Here is a 23856-nt window from a genome sequence, read left to right on the forward strand (position 1 = left end):
CCACGAACCAGGTTCGTGTAAGTTGCTTTTAAGTAAAGACAGAATAGAGACACAAACACTTATTGAATTAAAAACCTTCCTCACTCAAGGAAGGAAAAACCTCGTTTTATTAATTCAAATATAAGATTTTGTGATTACAACTCAATAATCAAAAAGTCTTATCTCTACTACTCCCTCGATTTACTCCAATCGATCTCTCCAAAAGGCCAAACCCACCTTTTGTTACAACCCTCACTAACACTCAACCCTACAAAGAGCCAAACCCACCCTTTGTACAATAAACTGTGAATTACAATTAAGAACAAAGACAAGACAAATAGTTTTACCCGATAAAACTTTCTCACTCAAGAATGTTTTGAACGTAGCAATCCTATCAACTTTGAAGACTTCAATTTGATGAATAATTCTCCCTTGTTCTCTGCGTGAAGTCGTGTAGTTCTTTTCTGCCTCGTGTGCTTCTTATAGAGTTTTTGCCTTGTACAATCCCTACTAATAAGGTAAGAAAGTTATGTTTAAACAAGGATTCCTTTTTAAATTAGAATCCTTATTATACACCACTTTCTTCCTTAATAGTATATTTAAGGTTTTCCTTATTTGTATTGACTTGTACCTTTAATATATTACTTTGACTTTGACAAATAACTCTATTTTAGTTGATCTCGGACTTCTTTTGCTGCGTACATTTTCTACTTGTTCTTTGCGCTTTTGTCTATCATCAAAACGAATTAACGATTCTATCACGTTCTATCATAACCAAAATTTAGTATGAGAATAATAGGGAACGTGAACAAAGATCTAAGGAATTTTAAAGAGAATAGGATATGGTTGGGCTTGCATGAAATGAGTTTGTATCGTCATTTTTATATCCAGTTGGTCATGTGTCAATAAGTGTCTAAAATTTATGATAATGTGCATGTATGTATTCAATAACCATTAAATTGAGAAATTTATAAAATAAAAAAAGCAGAAGAAGAACGTAGATTGGAAAGAACGAGGGGAGACAGGGGAGAATGATTTATGAAATTAATGGTAAAATAAATATTTAATATTAAAAATTTTAGCGAGTCGGGTTGAATGGTGCGGGTCATTAAATGGTTTAAATGAATATATATTTGATAAATAATTAAAATTTCATGTCAGTAATTTAAAAAAAAAATAATTAAATAAGTTGAATGACTTTTTATGGAAAAAAAATCAAGTTATGTGACCCATTAGCAGAGTATAGGATGAATTTAGGGGAAAAATTAGTGTCTTTTTGAATTAACTTATTTTAGGTGATTTTAAGTCAAAATAACTTTTAAAAAGTTTTGAAGTGTTTGCATAAAGTTAATAAGTACTTATTTTAAGGCCAAAATAAAAAAAATAAGTCAAAAACCATAAATTAAAAAGTGTTTATAAGTACTTATTCCTAACTTACGGCTTTTGGCTATAAATCATAAGTCAAAAGCTAATCTATACAAGCCTGTTAGCGAAAAAGCAACAACAACGAAGTAATAGGCAAATCTAATCACCGGCCACCACTCCTTCTGAATATCGTAGTCACGTAGCTTTCGTCCATTCTCAAGCTGCTTACGTTTGAAAAATAACTTTAATTTAACTATAAGGATATAGTCAATTAATAAATCGAAGTCGAAGACATTTGAAAAGTTATTAAAGGGAAAAAAACGGTTGTTGGCTTGAAGCATGGCACATTGAAAGGCCAAAAGGGACAACACAGCCCACTGCCAATCTGCCATTGGCAAGTGGCAGGCACAAGTCACAAAACACACTGCCCTTTTAATAAATTACAAAAAATGGAAACGGACTGGAACGGAATCGAAATGAATTGATACCGAAATATCGGTATCAAATCATGATACTGTTTCATTTTGAGTACCGGTTTGCGGTATCCCATCCCGTCTCGAAGATGATCGGATTGAAACAGTTCAACCCGGTCCGGCGCCCAGCCTTATTCACAAGTTTCTTCTTATATAATGTTTTATTTTTAACTTGTACATCACAATCTTGCCTTCAGATGAATACTTTAAGGGGTCGTTTGGTTACTGTATAAGAAACATCTTATTCATTATAAAAAATTGCATTAGCTTTAGAATGTTTGGTAGAAGTTTTGTGTATTAGGTATAAAAGTCAAATAACTTATATCATGTTTGGTTGGTAAGGATTTAAATATTGTATAAAAGTTATTCATGTGTTAATTTATACGGTGTTTGGTTCCTTTTGTTATAGTCCTACATAATTAATACCAACATAACTTATGATGGAATCTATGTATAAAATTATGCGGAGTAGAAAGTAAAACAAGTTATGTGGGTATTAATTATACATTTGTTAAAATGATAAATTATATATTTATCCTATTAATTTATTTTATTCACTTTTAATTGGAAACTTTATTCCTTTCTATTTCTATTTTTTTTTAATTGAAAACATTATTGTTTACCTATCTACATTTGTTTGGTTTTTTATATATAGACCATTTTCATTTTTTTTTATATACTTACAATTTTTTTATATATTTTTTTTTATCTTTTTCCTTACAATTTTTATTTATTTATGCAAATATAAGTATTTTTTTAATATTAAAAATTTGATTGTATTTTTTGACGATACATATGCTAATCAAATACACACACATACAAGTTTAATATTCAATAGTTAAGAATTCATGTATTGTAATCTTTACATAACTAAATAATACCTACATACTTAATATCTGCATAACTATTACTCGCATAATTAAAACCAACAAACTAAATCTTGCATAACAAATACTCGTATAACTAAATTCTGCATAATTAAACACTGCATAACTAAACCTTGCATGATTGATATTTGCATAACTAAACACTGAACTAATATTTACATAACTCTATTACTCTAACCAGTAGCCAAACGGCCCTCTTAGGAATTTAATTTACTTGAAGTAGGCCATGTTCGGATTATAAAAACATCGGGTAATTTAATTAAAATCGGGTTAATTTAAGTCAATTTGGTACTTTACATTCAATTGAAGGGTAAACATGATTAAATTAGTAACGACAAAGGTAAAAGTAACTCCAATTTAATGATAAGGGTATAGTCAACTAATAAAACAAAATTGAAAAGTATCACAATGTTTCAAACGTTAATATTTCAAATGGTAAATGAAAAATTCCTCAAATCCCTTACTCCCCTTTTATTTCTAAAATGTAAATCATAAATACTACCTCTCTTTATATTTTTCACTACATATCATATTTACAATTAACAAGTACTCTCTCCGTCCGGAATTATTTGTCATGTTATGCTTATCGAAATTTAATTTGATTAATTTTCAAAGATAAATTAGATCACATTAATTCGATATTTTAAACAAAAAAATTAGATATTTTAAAATTACATGAAAAATACTACATGTTACAATTTTTTGCATATTAATATAATGAAAAAAATCATCTTAAAATGTTAGTCAAAATTTTTATAGTTTGACTCTAAAAATAGAAACCATGACAAACAACACCGAACGGAGGGAGTATTAATTTCTCTCAATTCTCAACATTTCAAGTTTCAAATTTTAATCATATTATTTTGCAATTGTAAAGATTTCAATAATCATTTTGTGAATTTTAAAGGAGGAATCTTTTTCAAATTTCAAGTCTTGACATTAAATTTTCAATTTTCGATTATAATCATTTATTCTTTAAACAAACGTATGGTTCCATTCAAAATAACTAATTTTTTTTTTTAAATATGTGTCGGCCCGTCCCGTTCTATTTCAGTCCGTTCCGGTACCATCTCGATATATAGTGGAACAGGACGGAATCGAATATTCATCCCAATAATTCCGGTACGCTTCATCCTGGTACCAGTCAACCCGTCCTGTTCCGATTTATTCCGGTTCGATGGTCACAGTCTAGTGCCTAGTCTTACTTATGAATATCGCAATCACTATTTTTTTTTTCGTTTTCATTTATAATTAACTTATATGAATTTACGTAATTGTTCCATATTGGCGGTAAATGAGATGAGTGAAATCCTTATAAGACTTGACAATCCTACTCCGTTTGAATTAGGGTGAGTTAGGTCTAATATCTAACTTAACATTAAAGTTTATTATAGACTTTTAAACTAACCTCTTTTTTCTTTTTCTTTTTTTGACAATTTGCTATTAAGTGCTTCTAACGCAATAATAGAAGCATAAACTTTAATGTCTACATATACTTGAAACAAACTTCCCAATATTTTGAATCTCCCTCTGCAAATTCTTCACAAAAAAAAAATGTCACAATCCATAGTTTCCCCTTTGATTGGCAACAATTGCCTTATCTCACTGTTTCCGAATCGTCGTCCACCATCTACATTTCCGGTCAGGCAACTCCATCTTCCAAATTTACAGTTATCAGCCAGTAAATCGCGGAGTTTTGACACTAATGCATTTGATCTCAATGGTACACGAGGGTATGTATATATATATATCTATTACATCCTCTGTCCCAATCCAGATCGCGCAAAAATATGACAATTTTGAAGTCAAATTGTTACTGAATATAGAAAGGTGTCATTATTTGCTCGTTGACATAGTCGATTATTTATTTGTGAACTTTGCAGAATAGGTGAGCTATATTTCCATGAAGTTGAACTCAAAGTCAGGGACTATGAATTGGATCAATTTGGTGTTGTAAACAATGCTACTTATGCAAGTTATTGTCAACATTGTAAGGTTTACTGTTTTGATAATCGATCGTACACAAATTACAATATTTGAACTTAAAAGACTTATTTTTTCAATAAATGAAACAGGCCGTCATGAATATCTAGAAAGAATTGGCGTAAGTGTTGATGAATTATGTCGAAATGGTGATGCATTAGCAACAACAGAGATTTCACTCAAGTATCTAGCACCTCTAAGGGTATGTCGAATTTCATCCTGTTTATGCTTCATATATTTGTTATGTATACTACTTGTTAGGTTTTATTTGTCCTAAATTTCTTACTATAAATAGGTTTTCCTTTTAGGAAAATGTTTTGGATTGACTAATCCTTTTTCTAGTAGCAAAAGGTTTAGGACTCTATAAATAGAGACGTGTTCCTTCTAACTTAATCAGCATTCACAATGAAGTCTTAAAGGCTTTGAGAGTTTTGGTTAGAGGGAGAATTTGTGGGTCACAAGCATGATACCTTATCACTTGTGTGAACCTCCCATGTATTCCGAATGAATTGGTTGAGGTTGTTTCTCTCTGTATTTTGTACTCTCATACTTATAGTGGATTGCTCATCTCCTTTGTGGACGTAGGTCGATAGACCGAATCACGTTAAATCTTTGTGTCTTTTGATATATTTCTCGTTGTCTTCTTACTCGTGATCTTGCGAGGTTTGCTTTGCTAGCTTCCGCGTTTACACCTGCTTATTTTCGATCCTAACACTACTTGGCATGTACTTCAAGTCGAATTTGGAGTATTTAAAATTTTTGGAGATACACACAGGAGATTTTATTAGTCATATGGGAAAACAGAACTGTTTAGTCTTTTATGACTACAAATGTGAACACAACTGCTTAAAATTTAAGCTATGTTATCATTTCTTTGATCATTGGTTTAGAGTGGAGATAGATTCGTCGTGAAGGTGAGATTATCCGGCTCTACAGCTGCTCGTTTGTATTTCGAGCATTTCATTTTCAAGCTTCCAGATCAAGAGGTCAGTTACGTACATCAAACTATCATTCAATTACAAAGCGATAACTTTATAATACTAGTGAAATTTTAATGTATTTTCTTGAATTTACATAGCCTATCTTGGAAGCAAGAGGAACATCAGTGTGGCTTGATAAAAGCTACCGTCCTGTTCGAATTCCATCAGAGTTCAGATCAAAATTTGATCAGTTTATTCATCAGAAGGGATCTAATTACTAATGTGTTTGTGAACAAAATGCAGAAGAGTTCTTCTGAGGTGAAAATTTGTTCTATTTATACAACTAATGTATTGGTCAATATAACTTTGGTCCCTCGGTTTTTAATAAATTCTGAATTTAGTCCTTGTGATCTAGATCTACCTTTACAAGGTAGGGGTAAGGTTACGTACGTTCAGAACATCCTCTCCGTACTCCACCTGTGGAGTTACGTTGGATATATATGTTATTGTTTCTGAATTTGGTCCTCAAGTTTGGTCTTCGATTAATTGAAATGTGCCCTTTTAATACCTTTACTTGTGAGTATTTTATAAAGATACTATATATGATTATCAATTGCTCACTATTTGATTATTTGTGTTATATCAAGTTTGTATTGTTTGCACCATGTGATCTTCTCTAGTTCATTGACATGTACATACGACCTAAACATTTTATCATATTAGTTCAATATTCATAAAATGAGTACTCAACAACATTTTTAACATGAACTTTTTAACCTGAATAAATATCATAACGAAATAAACAATTAAAAACCCTTTGAATGCAATGAGTGCCTTAAACATTTTATATGACAAAATGTTTCTTTATGATAAGTTGATTCTTCTAGGGGCTTGGTTTGCCCCTTGAAGCTTACCTCCTTTGGTTCACCCCAATTTGCACCACTAGTCAAAGCCAACCAAGAAAAAATATCACATATATATAATCTATGCCCTCCAACTTTGTATGTGCACAAGCAGATATTTAGACTTATTTAAATTGAACAAGTAGACACACACATCCTGTGTAGCATGATACATAAGGCAGTGGCAGATCGGAGACCCTTCGTCGGAAAATCACACTATGTAGCTAGAGTAAACATACTTTTTATGTATGTGTGTGTGTATGTGTATATATATATATATATANTCTTTATATTTTGACAACTCTTAGTCAGTTCTGGCTCCGTCGCTGCATATAGAATGTCACATAGCACACAAAAATGTCAGGTAGGACGCCACATATATAGAATGTGCATGTCATCTATTTATTCAACATCATACAAGATTAAGTGTGCGCTTGTGCATATCCAAAGTTGAAGGACATAAATGTGAAATAAGATTAATAATTAAAGAATATATTTATATTTATGCCTTAAAAATTTGGCATATTATTAAAAAAGACAATCCAAATAGACGAAGTGTGATCAATTAAACATTCGTCTATAAGTTAACCATCAACTACTTTTAAATAAATATAATTTGTTAAAACAAACTAATATGTGAATGACAAATAGTAATTCATCAAATTTAAAGATACTTACCAAAAATGGACAGTAGGAATTCCTTGAAAGAAGACACTAGTCTTGTTAGGATCAATGTTGGTGTCAATCCATTTAGCCCAAATACTCGATCCAATATTATATGCTTTTTCATACGATCCATATCTTTATTCAACATCGTATTCAATTAGACATTTTTAAAATATAAAAAGAAAAACAATAATTTTAAAATAAAAGGAATTACCTATTACAAGTAAAAATTGAATGGTTTAGAATAAATAATTATTGTTAAATGTAATAATAGAATAAGAAATTATCTTTCTCTTGATTTGCTAAAGTAAACAATTAAAAATGAAAAATAAATTTAAAATGAATAATTGATAATAAAAGTAAAAATAAAATTCTTTTCTATCTTTCCCTTGATATGATAAAATAGTTAAATACAAACACAACTTCTTCTTTTTTAATATAAATACATAAAGTAAGCAAACTGTGTAAAATGTGTCACACGACATTTTTTACAACAATAAAAATTCCTTTTTTTAAACAATATGGAAAAGTAATATTTTCTTTCTTACTAGGTATAAAATATGGATGAATTAAAAGAGTTGAAAAATTATTGTTAAAATAAATAAATAAAGGTGAATTAACTAATACCATAATCAATACATAATACTCTCTTTAACGTGGAATAAATAATCTTGGAATTATCTAATACCTTTAGCTAAACATTAGAATAAATAATTTTACATTTTATCTCAAATTATTATCCATTAGGTCTTGTCCCTCGTACCAAATAACAATCAAAGTGAATTACGATTATTTTACCCAAATCATTTCTTGTTTAAATTCATATAGATAATTACAATTTAATTTATTTTATTTTTAATTCGTCTAAATCCAAATCAATCTTCCTATTTATCATAACTACTGAAAACTAAAAGGTATAATTCTAACAAATTCATATACACAACAAAACAACCACATAAGGACGAGGAATCAGTAAAAGTGCTAAATTTTAAATATATTTTCCTTTTATGACTATTTTCTTAATAGAAATATTAAAAGTGGCTACCTGTTGTTATTTCTACCACAAACACAAAATTAACAATAATAATATACTTGATATAATTTTATAAATAGAATCTAAAAAAAATAAAATATACAAAAAAATTTGTCCCTGTCTTTAAAATAAAAAAAAAATATTTTTGATAGACAATCAGATCGAGAACTACCCGAAGTCAGAATGGTGGAATTTTTTTTTCATTGATCCTATTTAAGAGAGATTGTTTAACTTTTGGATTTGTTTAAGGTATTCTTTATACAAATAAAAATGGACTGACTTCATTTTTTGTGAAGTTAACATTTGATCGTTCATTGAAAATTATCATAACTATTAATCATAATACATAGTAATATATATTTATTCGACTGTTATTTTGATAGACTACTATCTAATATAGTATTTTCCCTATTTCATGCTAGTAAACAAAAGAGTTTTTCGAGACGATTCACTTAGTTAGAAAGATAGTCATTCACACGGATGATCGAGATCACTCCTTTCTCAATGTCTTCTGGATCGAGTTGTCATATAGGACTTCCCTAATGTGATTTATATTTATTGTTTGATTTGCAGGATATTAGATAATCTGAGGGTCCCAATGTGCCTAAAGTGCTCACCACAGAGTTTTTACTTGAAGGACAGGAACTATAACAAAAATTGTAGCTGTTTCGGATTATCCTGGGTTCAAACAATATAAAAGATTAAAAAAGACTTGTGACTAGTAGCTAGGGACCATTGAAGCATGTCAACCATTGAGAAAGTGCCAAGGTGTGAATTTAATAGTAAGGTCCACTCTCAATCATTTGATTCTTCTCTAATTTTAGCATTTGAATTACATCCAAATAAAAAATTAAGAATGACAATTGATAGACCATGAGTGTACTACAATTTTATAACTAGTAGAAGTAAAATCATTCCTTGTAAAATAATAATAAAAGAACTGAACATTAAGCCTAACTTAACTTCAAATAATATGTCATGAGGTGTCGACTGTTAAAGAATGACAAAAATCTCACATCGGTGGTTAATGAGATGAGTAACTCCTCATAAGGCTTGGACAATCCTCCTCTCTTTGAGTTAACTTTTAGGGTGTGAGACAGACCTAAGACCTAATTTTATATATATGGTATCGGAGCAGAGTCCGTCTCACCCGATGTTGGGGCCCCCAAAATCAAAATCATCCACGCATCAGATTCTAAGCACTGGGCGTGAGGTCGGGTGTTAAAGAACGACAAAAGTCCCACATCAGTGGTTAATGAAATGGGTGGACTCCTTATAAGGCTTGGACAATCCTTCTCCCTTTGAGCTAGCTTTTGGGGTGTGAGTAATTTGACCTAATACCTCAACAACGAGTATTACTTAACATAAAGAAAGCTTATCTAGTCAAAATTAGGAGAGTGGTTGCTAATAGCGAAAGGTTAATATATATCCATTTTATTAGTAATAATAGCGAACATCAATTAATTTCGTGATGTAAAACGATAGATTGATAACGAAAGACATGAATGTACAACTATAGTCTAGTCATTCATTCCACAAATGATGTTGGATTACTCACACCCTTATGCTCTAATGTGTCACATGTAGTAATTATAAGATGAATTATTTTGAAATCTTATGGAAACTTGATAGATGTTGATGAAAGAGAATAGAAGGAATATTTTATTTAACTCCATCAAATGTAATTGTTGTGTCTAGAAAAGAAAATATCTAGCTAACCAATAGCATATTTTGTAATTTTGAAAATAAACCTAAAGAAAGACATAAGTACCCTACAATATCTATTTTACAACTAGACTAATAGAACTCCATAGATACAAACCAATTCTTTGTTTCACTCAACTTGACTTGCAAATTTTCTTGAAGACAAAAGGTGATTATATTTTTCCATCAAAGTAATTTACATCTTGGCTTCTAATACCTATATATTTATAGAAATTCTTCTAACATGTATCCATCTATTCTAATACATGTAGCACAATTTAAATCAAATTTTTTTCCTATTCCCTAGTTCATGAATGAAAACATACATGAACTAAGTAAATGCATGTATAACACTAACTTTTTTCTTTTTCCAACCACAAGGTTCGTTTTTCAAGAACCTCCTTGAATCTTTGCGTGGGGTTCCAAAAAGAAATCTTATACTCTTTCTGTCTCTTTTTACTCGTTCAATTTTGATTTTTTATTTATCCTTTTTTATTTATCATTTTTGACAAATCAAGAAAAAATAATATGTTTAACTATTATATCCTCAATTTAGTTAGAGTGTGTCAAGTCAAATGGACAAATAAATACGAACAAACAGAGTACATATCTTCATCATTCTTTGATAATCCAAAAGGAAACATCTTCTTAGAAGATAGAACAAAAACTAGGGAGATAGATATTGTGTTCTATATATATATATATATATATATATATATCTCCTCCCTGAGTATCCAACAATTTGAGACTATAGATGGCAAAAGTCCTAGGTCAAAATGACAAAAAAAAATTCATAAAAATGACATTATATTGTAATCTCTATATACATAATACATCTAGGAAAGCAATTTCAAGTTTACTTGTACTATATAAAAAATAGCACATAAAAACCTGATTCTTGCAAACATATAGTATTTAGAGTCAGTAAACCCAGAATGAATGTCATCTATGTAGAAAATGTTTGCATACATATAATACATCGTTCTAGCTGAAAGCAATGAGTTCAGTTGAACTCACAAAAAAACGATTCTAAACTTGCCTTTGCTTTAAACTTCACTTATTTATTAAGTGAAGGAAATGGGGTTGGTGCAAAATTGGTCCTCTTGACGAATCTTCCTTTCATTCGAGGCCTTTTTTCAGCGTTCAATTTTCTAACCTCGTATCTTATTTTCTTGGAAAACAACCTTGTTCGTCGCTTTTCCTTGTACCTTAATACTCTTGCTTCTCTTCCTTCATCCACTCCTCCTCCTCCATGTCCATTCATTATTGTTATGTCTCCATATGAGTGAATTTTTCCACAATTTCCCTGCAAATTTTAGGTCAATTCATTAACAATTGGCTCATCTAGTGTCAAACATTTTTATATCATCATAGTTTATTTCTATATTTACAAGTTGCTATACCGAAATGTTGTAATAGAAAATAAAACATAACACATCAAAAGTTGGCTCCAAATTTTTTTCGAATATTATAATGAAATGTTGTTATTTATTTATTTATATTATATAGAAATGTCTTATTGTGCTAAAAACTATTCTTTTCACATGATTGCCCAAATACTCCCAACAATGAAACCTTTTTCTAATATCTAGATATTATACTTCCAATTTCAAATACCTTATACAAAAAGGTATATTCTCTTATTTTACATGTTACTAATTGAACTAATTAAATGTAATTACTAAATAATCTAACATGTATAAAATACTTTAATACTATCAGTATATCTAAAAATTCTAAAATGTTGATAATATATGCTAAAGTAAACTTACCATGCACACTGGCCAACAGTCATTGAAATCTACTTGGGGCTGCACGCCCGTTGTCCACGGAGATCTTTTGTCAGCCCAAGATTTTAAAACACTTTCATAATCAAGATTTAACATAATCTTATTATTATTATTTTTCCCACTATCATAATTTATCTCCATAAATTCAACCTTTTTGTTATCTTCATCTAAGTTATTAATAACTTGTGAATCATAATCAAACTTGAGCTCAAATGTCTCACCAACCATATCAAATTCTGAATAATCAACTTGATTATTAGTACTAATCATATTCACAAATCCCATTTCTCCTTCATCTTCAACCTTCACTAATTTCTCATCATGTTTTTCCAAAAAACCTAAACCTTCCATGTAATTAAATGACTCTTCATCATCAAGTCCTTTCCCTAATAAACTTTCCACATCCGCGGCAAATTCTGCTAGCTCCATCTCTGATGGAGCTAGCAGACCTTGAAACGTATTCATATCTTGATTAAAATCAACTTTATTAGAAGAATATTCGTTACCATAATTAGAGCCATCCGCCATAAAGGGATCAAAAATAGGTACGCGATACAAGAGTTGCTCTTCTTCATTTTCATCGTGTGAATTTTCATCACTTAATATCTCTGGGACAACGAGTTGAATAGGGTTTTTCATTTCCTCCTCCTCCTCTTCCTCCTCCGTGGATTTAACTCTTTTTGCATGTTTATTACCATACCTAGGTGTTCGTGCTTTTCTAGTAAATCCACAGTGCCATGATGGAATTGAGTCTGATCCTGATCCTGACTCTGACCCTAACCTTGAGACTGTATTTTCCAAATTAGGAAAGTCATCTGACGATTTGAAAGATGATGTTTTAAGACGAACCCTTTCATGTCTACGAGCCAAAGGATTGGCCGAATGGACGGAAGAATCACAAGATTGACACAAGAAAGCATCATCGGCTGCACAATACCATCTTGCCCTTTTCCTTATGCAATTGTCACAAGCCCTAGCCGTTTTCGCGCCCATCGCGTTAGCTAATTTTTTCTCTGAACTCATAATTGATGCATATATTTTTCAAAATATTTGGATCTTTGAAAATATAGGAATTGAACAATAGTTGAAGGGAGGAAAGTAGTGAAATATGTATGAGTTTGTTCTTTATATGTATAGAAAGGCAATTGAAGAGAATTCAAAAGGGATAGGGAAAAGTGCAATTATTTGAATGAAATATAGGAGGAGAGTGACCCACAAAATTAATGCATTGTCTACATATATGAGTTTAAATTTATTCTATTATAAAAAAAATGCTAGCACAATTTTATAAAATAATTATAAATAAATCTGTTTGTATATAAGTTAAATCGATAACGTTATTTGCATTAATATCAATTAAAAAATTTTATATTATCAGTGTAATTTAATCAATTGCTTCCCATGTTAATTAATTTTTACATATCATACTCAACAATTCTATAATTATATAAATATTTTAAGTAAATCAATAATATAATAGAAATTTACAACATCAAAGTTCATAATTAGTTAATAAACTCTATTTTTTTTCAATTTCTCATGGAATGGGACTCCACATTTGGGACCAGGGCATATAGTGGCCTTATCTATTTTCTAATTGGCTAGTTTTTAAAAGTTCATCCTGGTTTCTATTTTCTGATTGGCTACAATTCTTATCAAATGGATTTCAAGTGAGACCCACTGATAAAATTAGTCTTAAATTGATCATATCTTTATAAAAATGAAAAGAAAAAAGTGTCAATGTCTATTCTCACTAAATTTGAAGTGGACATTTCTTTGTAAGATTGCTTCCTTTCAATTTATATGCCTGTCTAAAAGTTCATAAAACTCTTTTGTTGCGGTGCTGGCCAATTCTTCCACTTGTTTGATTCCAAATGGGAAAAGAGAAAATCAAGATTATATGCCTTATATTTTGATGTGACTTTTGGCAATATTTTTGTAAATGTACGCGTAGATATATGTTTTTTGCTATTAGAAACATTGAAATAGGAAGAGAGGTGAACGAGAATAGAAAGGAGGTGAGCGAGGTTTGTCTATATATTCCTGATACACAATCACACTAGGAAACCAAATATATAGGAGAAATAATGGTCAGCAAGATGGGAGGTAGGCGATCGATCAAGATTTGTTTACGTATCTTAGATACATGCGAATTCATTTGGATACAGTGTAGCTATTAAAAATTATTACACTTAATTTTGACCTTATGTATCTCGAGATACATGTATCTAGACGTATATAGCAAACTATCTTGTATCTAACTAATTAGAGCACCCAAACTAGTGAGATTTCTGTAAGTTATCCATTTGGAGTCTTGGTGAAATGATGGGATGCCTTCCTCCATCGATCCTGAGTCGCTCTCCCTTTACAGAGATGGATTCAGAATATGAAGTTCATGAATTTCTATAATAATTTCAAATATATTAATAATAATTAGGTTTGAATTTACATTAATAGATATTTAGTAAAATTCTTACTATATATACATGATATAATTAAAAGTTATTGAATTCACGTAAATCTTAAATCGTACATTAGATCCATACCTGCCCCATAATATGAGTGTAGTATGGAAGCATTGCTCCCATACTGGTAAATCTAACTACTTGCAAAAGAAAATCCTCCTCAAGATATTTGAAGATTTATCTAAAAATACGTATATAAGTTAAGGTCATGGACTTGAAAATGACTCATTTGTATGTGTCTCCCCTCTCTTTTTCATATATGTACATTTCCCTTCTTATTTTCACAAGTTGGCAACTTTTTTCTTTTGTTTTTCTATCTGGTGTTCGATATTTGTGTTGAGATTTAGAATTAAATTTGAGTTTGCAAAAGAAAATTTTATATTCAGAGCTGAAGTACTTTCGAACAAAGATAACTTTGTACATAATAGGAAACGAACCTTAAATCTCTGATTGAGTATGAAGGAGTAATAACCACTTCGCCACAATTTTTTCTTGCATCTTTGATAAAGTGTATGCTTGTGTAAAAGAGATAATAGAACTTTTACTAGTAGCTACTTCAATTATTGGTTTCTTATGTTGGTATTATGATATATATTGTTCAGTATATTTAACCTTTAATTAGTTAGAAGGTATGTTTTTGGTCCTTATATAGACAGAAAATATGTTATATTTAGATTGTTATTAAAGTTATATTAGCGCCAAAGATAGAGTAAAATAATTTTAAGAATTTATCTAGTAAAGTCATCGAATTTTATTTTTAGTTCAATATTTACATGATATAAATAATAATATGTGAATATTTTATTAATAGTAAATTTTATTGAGTGATTTTATTGATAGAAATGTGTAAGTTTAGTAATTTTATTGATATAAAATAAAATTTAATGACTTTTCTAGATAAATTGTCAAAGTTGAGTGATCTTTTGAGATATTAACTCCAAACTTAACCTACAAATAGATAATTAAGTGGAGGAATAGTTAATAATCATAGTAAAATTGTTAATAATTTATAAGTAAGAAAATTCAAAATGGACATTTTAATTAATTAAAAGTAAAACTTGCATAATTAAGTATCACAATAACTAAAATCAAATCCTGTAATAAATTATCTTTCTATTATAGGTTCTCGAGTGATAATTGCATAAAGGTTGAGGTTGATAAACAAAGAAATTGACCAAAAACAAATGCATAAATTTGATTCTAATTTTTATTTTGACACTTTAATTCATATTATTAAGGCACATTTTAACATTTACGTGTTAACTTTTAGTAATTACTCAACTTTTTTATGATTTTTTTTTTGTATTTTAACCCATGAATCTGGTGCAAAAGGTTAAAACTCCATGTACTATAACACACAAAAATTGATATAATTAGGTTTTCTATGATTTGGGCTCGTTTGAATTTGAAACGCGTCAGTTTGCCCTTGGGACCAATTGCTTCATTGTTGAGGTCTTAACGGATGTTCATGAAAAAGTTCGGCGAAAAAAAAAATTAGAATTCTGGATGACCAAAAATTCATGGACTATGCATATAAAAATTGAGAAAATCTAATTTTATCTATTTTAGGCTCGTTTGATCTTGAAAATACGCCGATTTTACCCTCAGGACCTATTAGGTTTATTGTTAAGTTCTTAACTAACATCCATGAAAAATTTTGGCAAAAAATATTCAAAATCTGGATCACCAAAAACAATGGATCATAGCATACCAGAATTGGTGAAATTTAGTTTTACCTGATTTGGAGCTCGTTTAAATTTGAAAACGCGCCGGTTTAACCCTCTTGATCAACTGACTTCATTGCTAAGGTCTTAAAGAATTTCCATGATAACTTTTGGCCAAACAAAATTTGGGATTTCGGATCATCAAAATTTCATGGACTATAGCACATAAAAACAAAAAAAAATTGATTATACCTGCTTTGGAGCTCGTTTGAACTTGAAAATGCGCCAGTTTGCCCCTCGGAACCAATTGGCTCCACTCCTAAAAGTCTTAACGGATGTCCATGAAACATTTTGGCCTAAAAATATTCGAAATTCTGTATCACAAAAAATTTATTGATTATAGCACACAAAAATTGAGGGTAAAATCTAGTTTTATATGCTTTAGAGCTCTTTTAAACTTGAAATCGATCGGTCTATACCTCGGTACCAACTGGCTTCACTGCTAAGGATTAACGGACTTCTATGAAATATTTTGGCCAAAAATATCTAGAATTTGAAATCACCAAAAATTCATGGACTATAGCAAATAAAAATAGCTAAAATCTTATTTTATCTATTTTGAGGCTCGGTTGAAGTTGAAAACGCGCCGGTTTGTTCCTCAGGATCAATTGGTTTAGTGCTAAGGTCTAACTGGACGTCCACAATAATTTCGGCAAAAAAAAATCTAGAATTTTTAATCACCAAAAATACATGGACTATAACACATGAAAATCAGTAAAATCTGGTTTTACCTGCTTTGAGGCTCGATTGAACTTGAAAACACGTTGATTTGTCTGTCAGGACCAACTGGCTCCATTGCGGAGGTCCTACTAAATGTCCATGAAAAAAATTTCGACTAAAAAAGTCTGAAATATTGAATCACCAAAATATCATGGACGATAGAACATGAAAATCGGTAAAATCTTTTTTTACAAGTTATTATTGGACTGGCAAGAGCTATTACGCCGAGAACGAATAACAGGGTCAAGTTAATTTGAAATACAGATTGAGTAGTGGACATAAACGATTTCAACTTCCAACAAAAAGAGTAGTGATATATAATTTTAGAAATTATGCAATGGTTGAGAAAAATGTCTTAGTCCTCTCATCTCCTTTCTTTGAATCTATACTTTTCATCTCTCTTCTGATTATCTTATACAATAGTCTTCTGCTAGTTTCATCTTCCGTTGTAACTTCAAGTATAGTGATTATAATATTAAATGTTTGTATTATGAAATTGAAGTTTTTACATATATACTCCATGAATTTTGAGTCAATATATCTTTTACATATATACTCCATGAAATTTGAGTCAACACCCAACAATTCTTTGATCGAAATTTTTTGTGGACTTGTGACAACCTATTTAATGAAATAGGTTTGTTCAAAGGGGGCAAACATAATTTTTTTAAAAATTTAAACGAGACACAGACCGAAAAATAGTCAACCTTCAATGCAAGTATCGAACAAGGTAAAAAGAGGAGCTGTCCACTTGGGTGGCGTGACAAACAAGCAAAGCATCTTCACACCACACAAGCACTAAATTGCTACCAACATAATGTGATCGATACAAAATACGTAATAAATATGCAACACAACAACCAAAGCCGTAAACGGAATTTTTATATACATATCATACACATTTTACAATGATTCCACTCAACAACTAATTTTTCCTTCTCATTTTTTACAAAATTTCTTCGAACAAGAAACTATTAAATTACTTTTAATTGGACTCTAATAACTTTGTTAATAACGACTCTCATTTACTTACAGAGACAAAAAGACACTATATTACAATTTTTACTTACATAGAGATCCTTTTGAACTTATATTTACACTAGGCAAAAGGATCTTTTTCCTTTGTTTCTCAGTCTGACGAAAATCTTCCTCTATGTACTGTTTTCTCTTAAGCCAAGGTAGGGATGCTGCAATTACGACGATCCCTGTCAAGGCAATCGAAACCTTCAACTCTCACTGCTGGATTATGGCCAAAATTCGACCTGCTCACACATCCGCCTTTCCTGGCGGATGATGTTGAGGGGGACGAAGCCAATCCAGAGGGAACTGGTATTGCCCGTGGGGATATTGGAGTGACCTTCTCATCCCCGAATCGGGCATCTTGAATCAATGGGTTAGAAACTCTGCTCGGCGGTGAACCACAAAAAAATGGGGGCGACGAGGCTACTTGAGCTGCTGATTGATCCATACTACTACCATCACCCTGTATACATTTTCAAAACCATATATTAGCAAATGAATCTAGAGAACCTTTTAGCAGACTATGCATACATTGACAAAATACCATCTTTTTAGTTATTGGGAAAACCCAAGTACTCTTTTTCGGATTTAAGATACGAACTATCAAAGATCTTTCTCCTTTGGGAAGATACAAGAGCGAAATAATCAACCCTATTGATATTAGAAGACCCACGGATTCTTCTGATGAATCATTTCTGTGCCAATGGAACTCAAAATGAAGTCCTATCAATAAGAGTATCTTTTTTCGACCATATTTCTATTGTTAATGCGATATATAACGACCAATACTAGATCATGAAATACGGATTGATTATTGAACCCTATGAATTGCGTGAAAGTAGGATACTTCATTCCTAATGTTATGAAACACACATATCTAAGGCCCACTCCCTCTTTTCGGCTTGAAAAATCTTTATTTTTTGAACTCTGTATTCAATTAAATACCATCACATAAATTGGGATGAAAGAACAATACTTTAAACATCTACACGAATAGACAAGACGGACCCCAAAAAAGAAAATTAATCAATAATGATATGTTAATTGCTTGTAAGCCACTCGATGAAAGCAAAACATGAAATTCACGTTCTACGGCCAGCACCGACAAGAACATGGTGCCCACACACTTGGGCACATAAGCCCTTTTCAATAGGTCCACAAATGCACTCTTTCTAATTTTATTGAATTTATTTTTAGCATATATACAAACAATAAAATGAATTCCATAAAAAATAAAGTTACTGACCAAAAGTCATAAACTAACCTTTGTGAGGATGATATCCAATAAATCAGATCCAGCTCTTGAATCACAAAGGTCTTGCTGATGGCTGAAAAAGTAGGTGAAAAGTTGGTCAGTATGGTGAGCGCACAGCGTGACTTAGTGGTTAATGAAATTAAATTAAAAATCAGATAAAAATACGATTTTTCATTTTTCCTAAAACATAGTGAACAAAATTATCTGATATTTGCCGCTGGTGAAAATTGACATATATGTTGTGGGATTAATCACGCATAAGCTGACCTAAACATCGCGATTAAACAATAAAAAAGAGAAGTTTACCTGACATGCCATCTGAGAGGTCTTGTAGGGCTAATACGACGGGGTTTTGGGCAAACAACGGCGTCTTTCTTATCGGAAATGGATGAATAAGAACGCCTCATCTCATCACAAGCAGCAAAGTTGCTTTGTTGAATAGAACAGTGATTCATTTTTCAATTTTTTACAGTTTTAATAATATACCTGCACCAAAGATAAATAAATAATTATTTTTATTAAAAATTAGAATTAATTAGTAAAAGAAAAAATAATTCTAGATAGACTTGACAGATCTAAAGATATGCAACAGTGACGTAAGAATTAAAAAAACTAATTTCCTTGAATTATTATGTTGAATTTTATAGATCTAGTCAAAGCTAAAAAAAATTAAAAATTCAAAAAAAAAAAACATAAAGCCGAGATTAGCCGGCGCAGAATTTGATCTTTCCGTTGCCGGAAAATTAAAAAACCGTAGATCTAAAACAAAAATTAAACACAAGATAATACTTTAAATTAGGAGAAATTAAAGAGATCGTTGATTTCCAGCTTCATATAAATTTAACGCAGCATAATATAACTCAAAACTAGAAAAAAAAATCGTAAGGCTGATTTTTATCTCTCTGTTGAGAAAACATAGAAATCACCGGAAGAAAAAAAACGAAAAAAAATTAGAGAAACGTGGATCTGAAAAAAAAAACAAAAACAGCTTCAAATCATATAAAAATGTCATAAAATTTCGCTTATCAGATTCATAGCTCAACAGAACTTACTGAAAAATCGAGAAAATCAGATGATTTCTTCGATTTTTTCACAGATCTACACATAATTTAACATAGCAAAAACTCGACCTTCAAAAAAACGATGAAAAACGAAGCATATCACAGTCGTAACAGTATATACTACTTTGCTATACCTCCATAAATCAATTTTTCTAAACTAATTTGAGATTCAACACAAAAAAAAACAGAATAAATTTGCAAAATCATAATAGGAATTTACCTGAGAGAAGTGTGGGAAAAAGTATGATTAATTTGAAGAGAAGGATTCAAATAAAGAAGAGAGAAAAATAAAGGGGGAAAATAATAAAGAGAAGAAACGGTCAGTTTAAGACAGGAGTAAAGAAGGATAACAAAGATGGGTTCTATGACTTTTATACATTGCAAGAGAGAGAAAAAAATATCAAATCAAAGTACTATATATTATAATTTTATACTTATATAGTTTTAAGGAAATTGAAAAAAATTATATCAAATTAAATAGAAAACTTTTTACTTTAATATATTCTCTAAAATTTGTTACCATTTGAAAAAAAAATTATAGAATTTCTACTCTCGCCTATTCTTGAACATGTATTAGTCCGATGTATCACTTTATACATGTATTGAAACGTATATAATATGTCAGAATATTAAGTGATATATTAAAATATTAAAAAGTCTATTTCAAAATAACGTAATCTGTCGAAATATATTCGAATTTCACTAAATTTAAAAATTTCTGGTAATTTAAAAAAAAATATGATTAACTCTTAACAATAAAAAATTTATATAAAAAATTTCAATTAAATAAAGTATTAGTATATATAGAAATTTATTTTATAATTATAACCCCAAGATATTCACTTGAAAGACTAGTATACGAAGTAAAGCGATTGTAAATTATTTTAAGATTGTCAAATTTAAATAAAAATGCTAAATTAAACATTTGGTGTTACCTTAATTATTATTTCGAGAGAATAGAACATATGATGATTTTCCTTTTACATTTTTTTAAGAAAAAAAAAGCAAAGGGATTTAAGTTTAAATTAATATTTAACTCAAAAAAATAATTTTAAGAAAATAATAATCATTAAAAAAAAGTAAGATAATACGTTACTTTTTTTTAATGTATCATGCTGGCGGTGCCTGCAGCGAGATATCTCCTCGATATTCCCACCCACTTCGAACCATTTTCTTTTTAATTTAAGAAAAAGAATTAGTTTATGAATTTAAATATGTTCTTTGATTTTTGTGTCCATAATAAATACTACTTCCTTCGTTTTAAAAAGATTAGCCTAGTTTAATTTGAATTGAAGTTTAAAAAAAGAAAAAAGAATTTTTATTTTTGCGATTTTTAATTTAAAATTATATCAAATGTTCCAAAATCTCTTTAATCTTGTGGTATTAAATATGTCACATAGAAAGTTAAAATTAAAATGTTACTAAAAAAAGAAATATGTCATTCTTTTTTAAACAAACTAAAAAATAAATAAGATCTATTTTTTTTTAAACGAAGGAAGTATTTTTTTTGGTCTCAATTTTTTCAATTTATGTATAGTTTAAATTGGATATCGAATTTACAGAATAGGGAAAAAATATATTTTTTTTGAAACTACCTTTAAAATGTAAAACCTTGAGGAATTTTGCTAAATAAGTGGATCCATCGTGAAAATATTGATAGTATTATTAAATATTTTTTAAAAATATATATACTTCTAAATTGATCCTAATAAATATATCACATAATTAGAACAAAATAAATATTTAAAATTAAAATAAAAAATCTAAATTCGAAGTTTATTTGAAAGATAAAAATAGAATCATTAAGATTTTTATAAAAACAAAAAAAATAAATATCACACAAAAATTGTTTGTGTTGTTTGTAAAGTACATATTGGACTCACCTAATGGTCATTTTTGGGTAAAATTTATATATCATAGGATCATATCACTCAAAATTATAAACCATTTTATGGCCTTATTATCCAATAAGCTCCCACATGCTTCTTACCTTAATAACATTGGTTTAACCATCCACATTTTATTTCGATTTTTGAACTATTGACAGTCTTAAAAATATCACTCTATTTATTCAATTAAATTTATATATTCTCTCAATCTGCTACATTATATAGCTAATGGTATTGAAACTATATTAGGAGCATTATGCTCTTAATAAAAAGCTAAGAGAAGAGTTGAAAATACCCTTAGACTTCACTCATGTTGCAAGATTGAATGTATATTAAATTCAGTTAATCAAATAAAAGAGTATTTTTGAAGTTGTCAATAATTTAAGGGTAAAACTAATAATTCACGACGAACTTCGATGTGTTTTCAACACTTCTCCAGTTTACACATTGTTTGAATAGTTGTTACCCGTTGTATTTGTATTGTTAGTTTTTAAGTAATGTATACTTAAATTCTATTGTATTGTATCGTTTAAATTCAACCGTTAGGCAATATCGAAAACACTCATTTTATGTAACGACTAATTTAGGATGATCGTTTCGTTACTTTAATATTTTCTTCTCATTCTGTCTTTATTTATTATGTAATTATTATATTTCATCTTTTATCTACAATTTCTTAATAATACTATCGCGTATTCTACTTTTCTTATAGATTTCTTATTTAAATCATGAACACATAACATTATATAATAACAAAAACAATATAATTTTTCCAAATATTATATTTAATAAATCATAAGATACAACATAACACACACAATACCATACATTAAAATTAATTGATGTTTGACTATCTAAATGAACTTTGACACGTGTCGCCACATAATTATGAATACCAACCTTCCATACGGATTAGTTAACTGTTGGAAGTTGGAAATGAAATTAGGAGATTGGATATACGACGTCGTTTACCTAAAATATTTTGAGCCACAAAGCTTTATTGGAAAAATTGTTACAAAATATTCTCGTATTTCACTTATACTTCGTTTATTTGTTTATCAAATAGTAATATTCTAAGGAATAATTTGATAATCGATTTAGAAGGTGAGCTATGTAAATATTAAATTTTTATATGATATATAATATTAAATAATTAATTAAAAAGTTACTAAATGTATAATATTTTATTTGTTAATTAAAGCCACAAGATTAATAAATGTATAAATCATTAGAAAATTTACATATTATATTTATTCATAATAGAAAATGAAATAACTATTATAAGAAAGAACTAGCTCCCTTATATCTAATAATAATATCTACATATAATAATATATATTTCTCATAATTAATATACGTATAACTCTATTGATTTTTACTTTGTCAATTAGCTTTTTCTTTGAGAAAAATAATTCCAAACAATTAATTACCTTCATAATTTCTTAAATCTGGAAATGTGATTTAAAATATTATTCAACACAACTGTTTTGAATATGAAAATTTTGAGTCCCAATGAATATTTACACTCCTTTATGTATAAAGGATAATAATATTAACTAGGAAATCAATCAAATGATATTTTTTCTTTCCCAAGAACAATCAAAAGATTGAATGTACTTTTTTTTTTCATTTTTATTAGAAGAAAATAGATTTTTATTCTTCTAAACTTGACGAATATTATTTAACAATACATTTGAATTATTACATTATCTAAAAAAGAAATTACTATCTTTAAACCCCCTTTCCCCCTTTAGTTTTTAATAATAAATATCACTATATTTAAGAAAGAAATATTTCGAATTCAATATTAGTATAAATTTTGACTTATTTAAATTTACAATGTGTAAAATCTTATTCGGAGGAGAGAGGAGGAAATTGTTTCCCCATAAAACTTTTCTATACCGAGGCTTATATTTAAGACCTCTAATTAATAAATGAAAATTAATTTACCATACCAAATTCTTTAATGACGACTCTATTAAATGTTAAGTAGTACATTTTAAATTTTAAATTAATCTCA

The 23856-nt window shown here is 29.4% G+C and overlaps 3 protein-coding genes across 3 annotated transcripts; 1 reads left to right on the forward strand and 2 right to left on the reverse strand.

Annotated features, from left to right (window-relative positions):
* Positions 1-4162: 4162 nt before the first annotated feature.
* On the forward strand, positions 4163-6218 carry LOC107016168 (acyl-acyl carrier protein thioesterase ATL3, chloroplastic-like). Its single transcript, XM_015216655.2, has 5 exons — positions 4163-4437; positions 4588-4694; positions 4780-4889; positions 5578-5673; positions 5766-6218. Exons 1-5 carry the CDS (start codon positions 4259-4261, stop codon positions 5886-5888), a joined length of 615 nt encoding a protein of 204 aa, XP_015072141.1. The 5' UTR covers positions 4163-4258; the 3' UTR covers positions 5889-6218.
* A 4471-nt stretch (positions 6219-10689) lies between these two features.
* Positions 10690-12899, reverse strand: LOC107018318 (zinc finger protein CONSTANS-LIKE 16-like). The gene is made up of 2 exons (XM_015218776.2): positions 11685-12899; positions 10690-11218 (listed from the first exon to the last, which is right to left on the reverse strand). Exons 1-2 carry the CDS (start codon positions 12723-12725, stop codon positions 10970-10972), a joined length of 1290 nt encoding a protein of 429 aa, XP_015074262.1. The 5' UTR covers positions 12726-12899; the 3' UTR covers positions 10690-10969.
* A 4575-nt stretch (positions 12900-17474) lies between these two features.
* On the reverse strand, positions 17475-20354 carry LOC107015894. Its single transcript, XM_015216324.2, has 4 exons — positions 20168-20354; positions 19193-19372; positions 18896-18959; positions 17475-18094 (listed from the first exon to the last, which is right to left on the reverse strand). Exons 2-4 carry the CDS (start codon positions 19339-19341, stop codon positions 17780-17782), a joined length of 528 nt encoding a protein of 175 aa, XP_015071810.1. The 5' UTR covers positions 19342-19372; positions 20168-20354; the 3' UTR covers positions 17475-17779.
* Positions 20355-23856: the final 3502 nt, after the last annotated feature.

Source organism: Solanum pennellii, chromosome 4 (genome assembly GCF_001406875.1).
Source record: "Solanum pennellii chromosome 4, SPENNV200".
In the NCBI taxonomy this organism is placed as follows: Eukaryota; Viridiplantae; Streptophyta; class Magnoliopsida; order Solanales; family Solanaceae; genus Solanum; species Solanum pennellii.

Bases quoted from the DNA above. Each gene is read 5' to 3' on its own strand.
- LOC107016168 (XM_015216655.2), top strand. From the start codon at position 4,259: ATGTCACAATCCATAGTTTCCCCTTTGATTGGCAACAATTGCCTTATC. The intron at 4,695-4,779 runs GTAAGGTTTACT...TAAATGAAACAG, and splicing joins TGCAAGTTATTGTCAACATT to GCCGTCATGAATATCTAGAA. The intron at 5,674-5,765 runs GTCAGTTACGTA...GAATTTACATAG, and splicing joins TCAAGCTTCCAGATCAAGAG to CCTATCTTGGAAGCAAGAGG.
- LOC107018318 (XM_015218776.2), bottom strand. From the start codon at position 12,725: ATGAGTTCAGAGAAAAAATTAGCTAACGCGATGGGCGCGAAAACGGCT. The intron at 11,219-11,684 runs GTAAGTTTACTT...TAAAATTTGCAG, and splicing joins ACTGTTGGCCAGTGTGCATG to GGAAATTGTGGAAAAATTCA.
- LOC107015894 (XM_015216324.2), bottom strand. From the start codon at position 19,341: ATGAATCACTGTTCTATTCAACAAAGCAACTTTGCTGCTTGTGATGAG. The intron at 18,960-19,192 runs GTAAACTTCTCT...CTACTTTTTCAG, and splicing joins CCTCTCAGATGGCATGTCAG to CCATCAGCAAGACCTTTGTG. The intron at 18,095-18,895 runs GTTAGTTTATGA...AAATGTATACAG, and splicing joins TGGATATCATCCTCACAAAG to GGTGATGGTAGTAGTATGGA.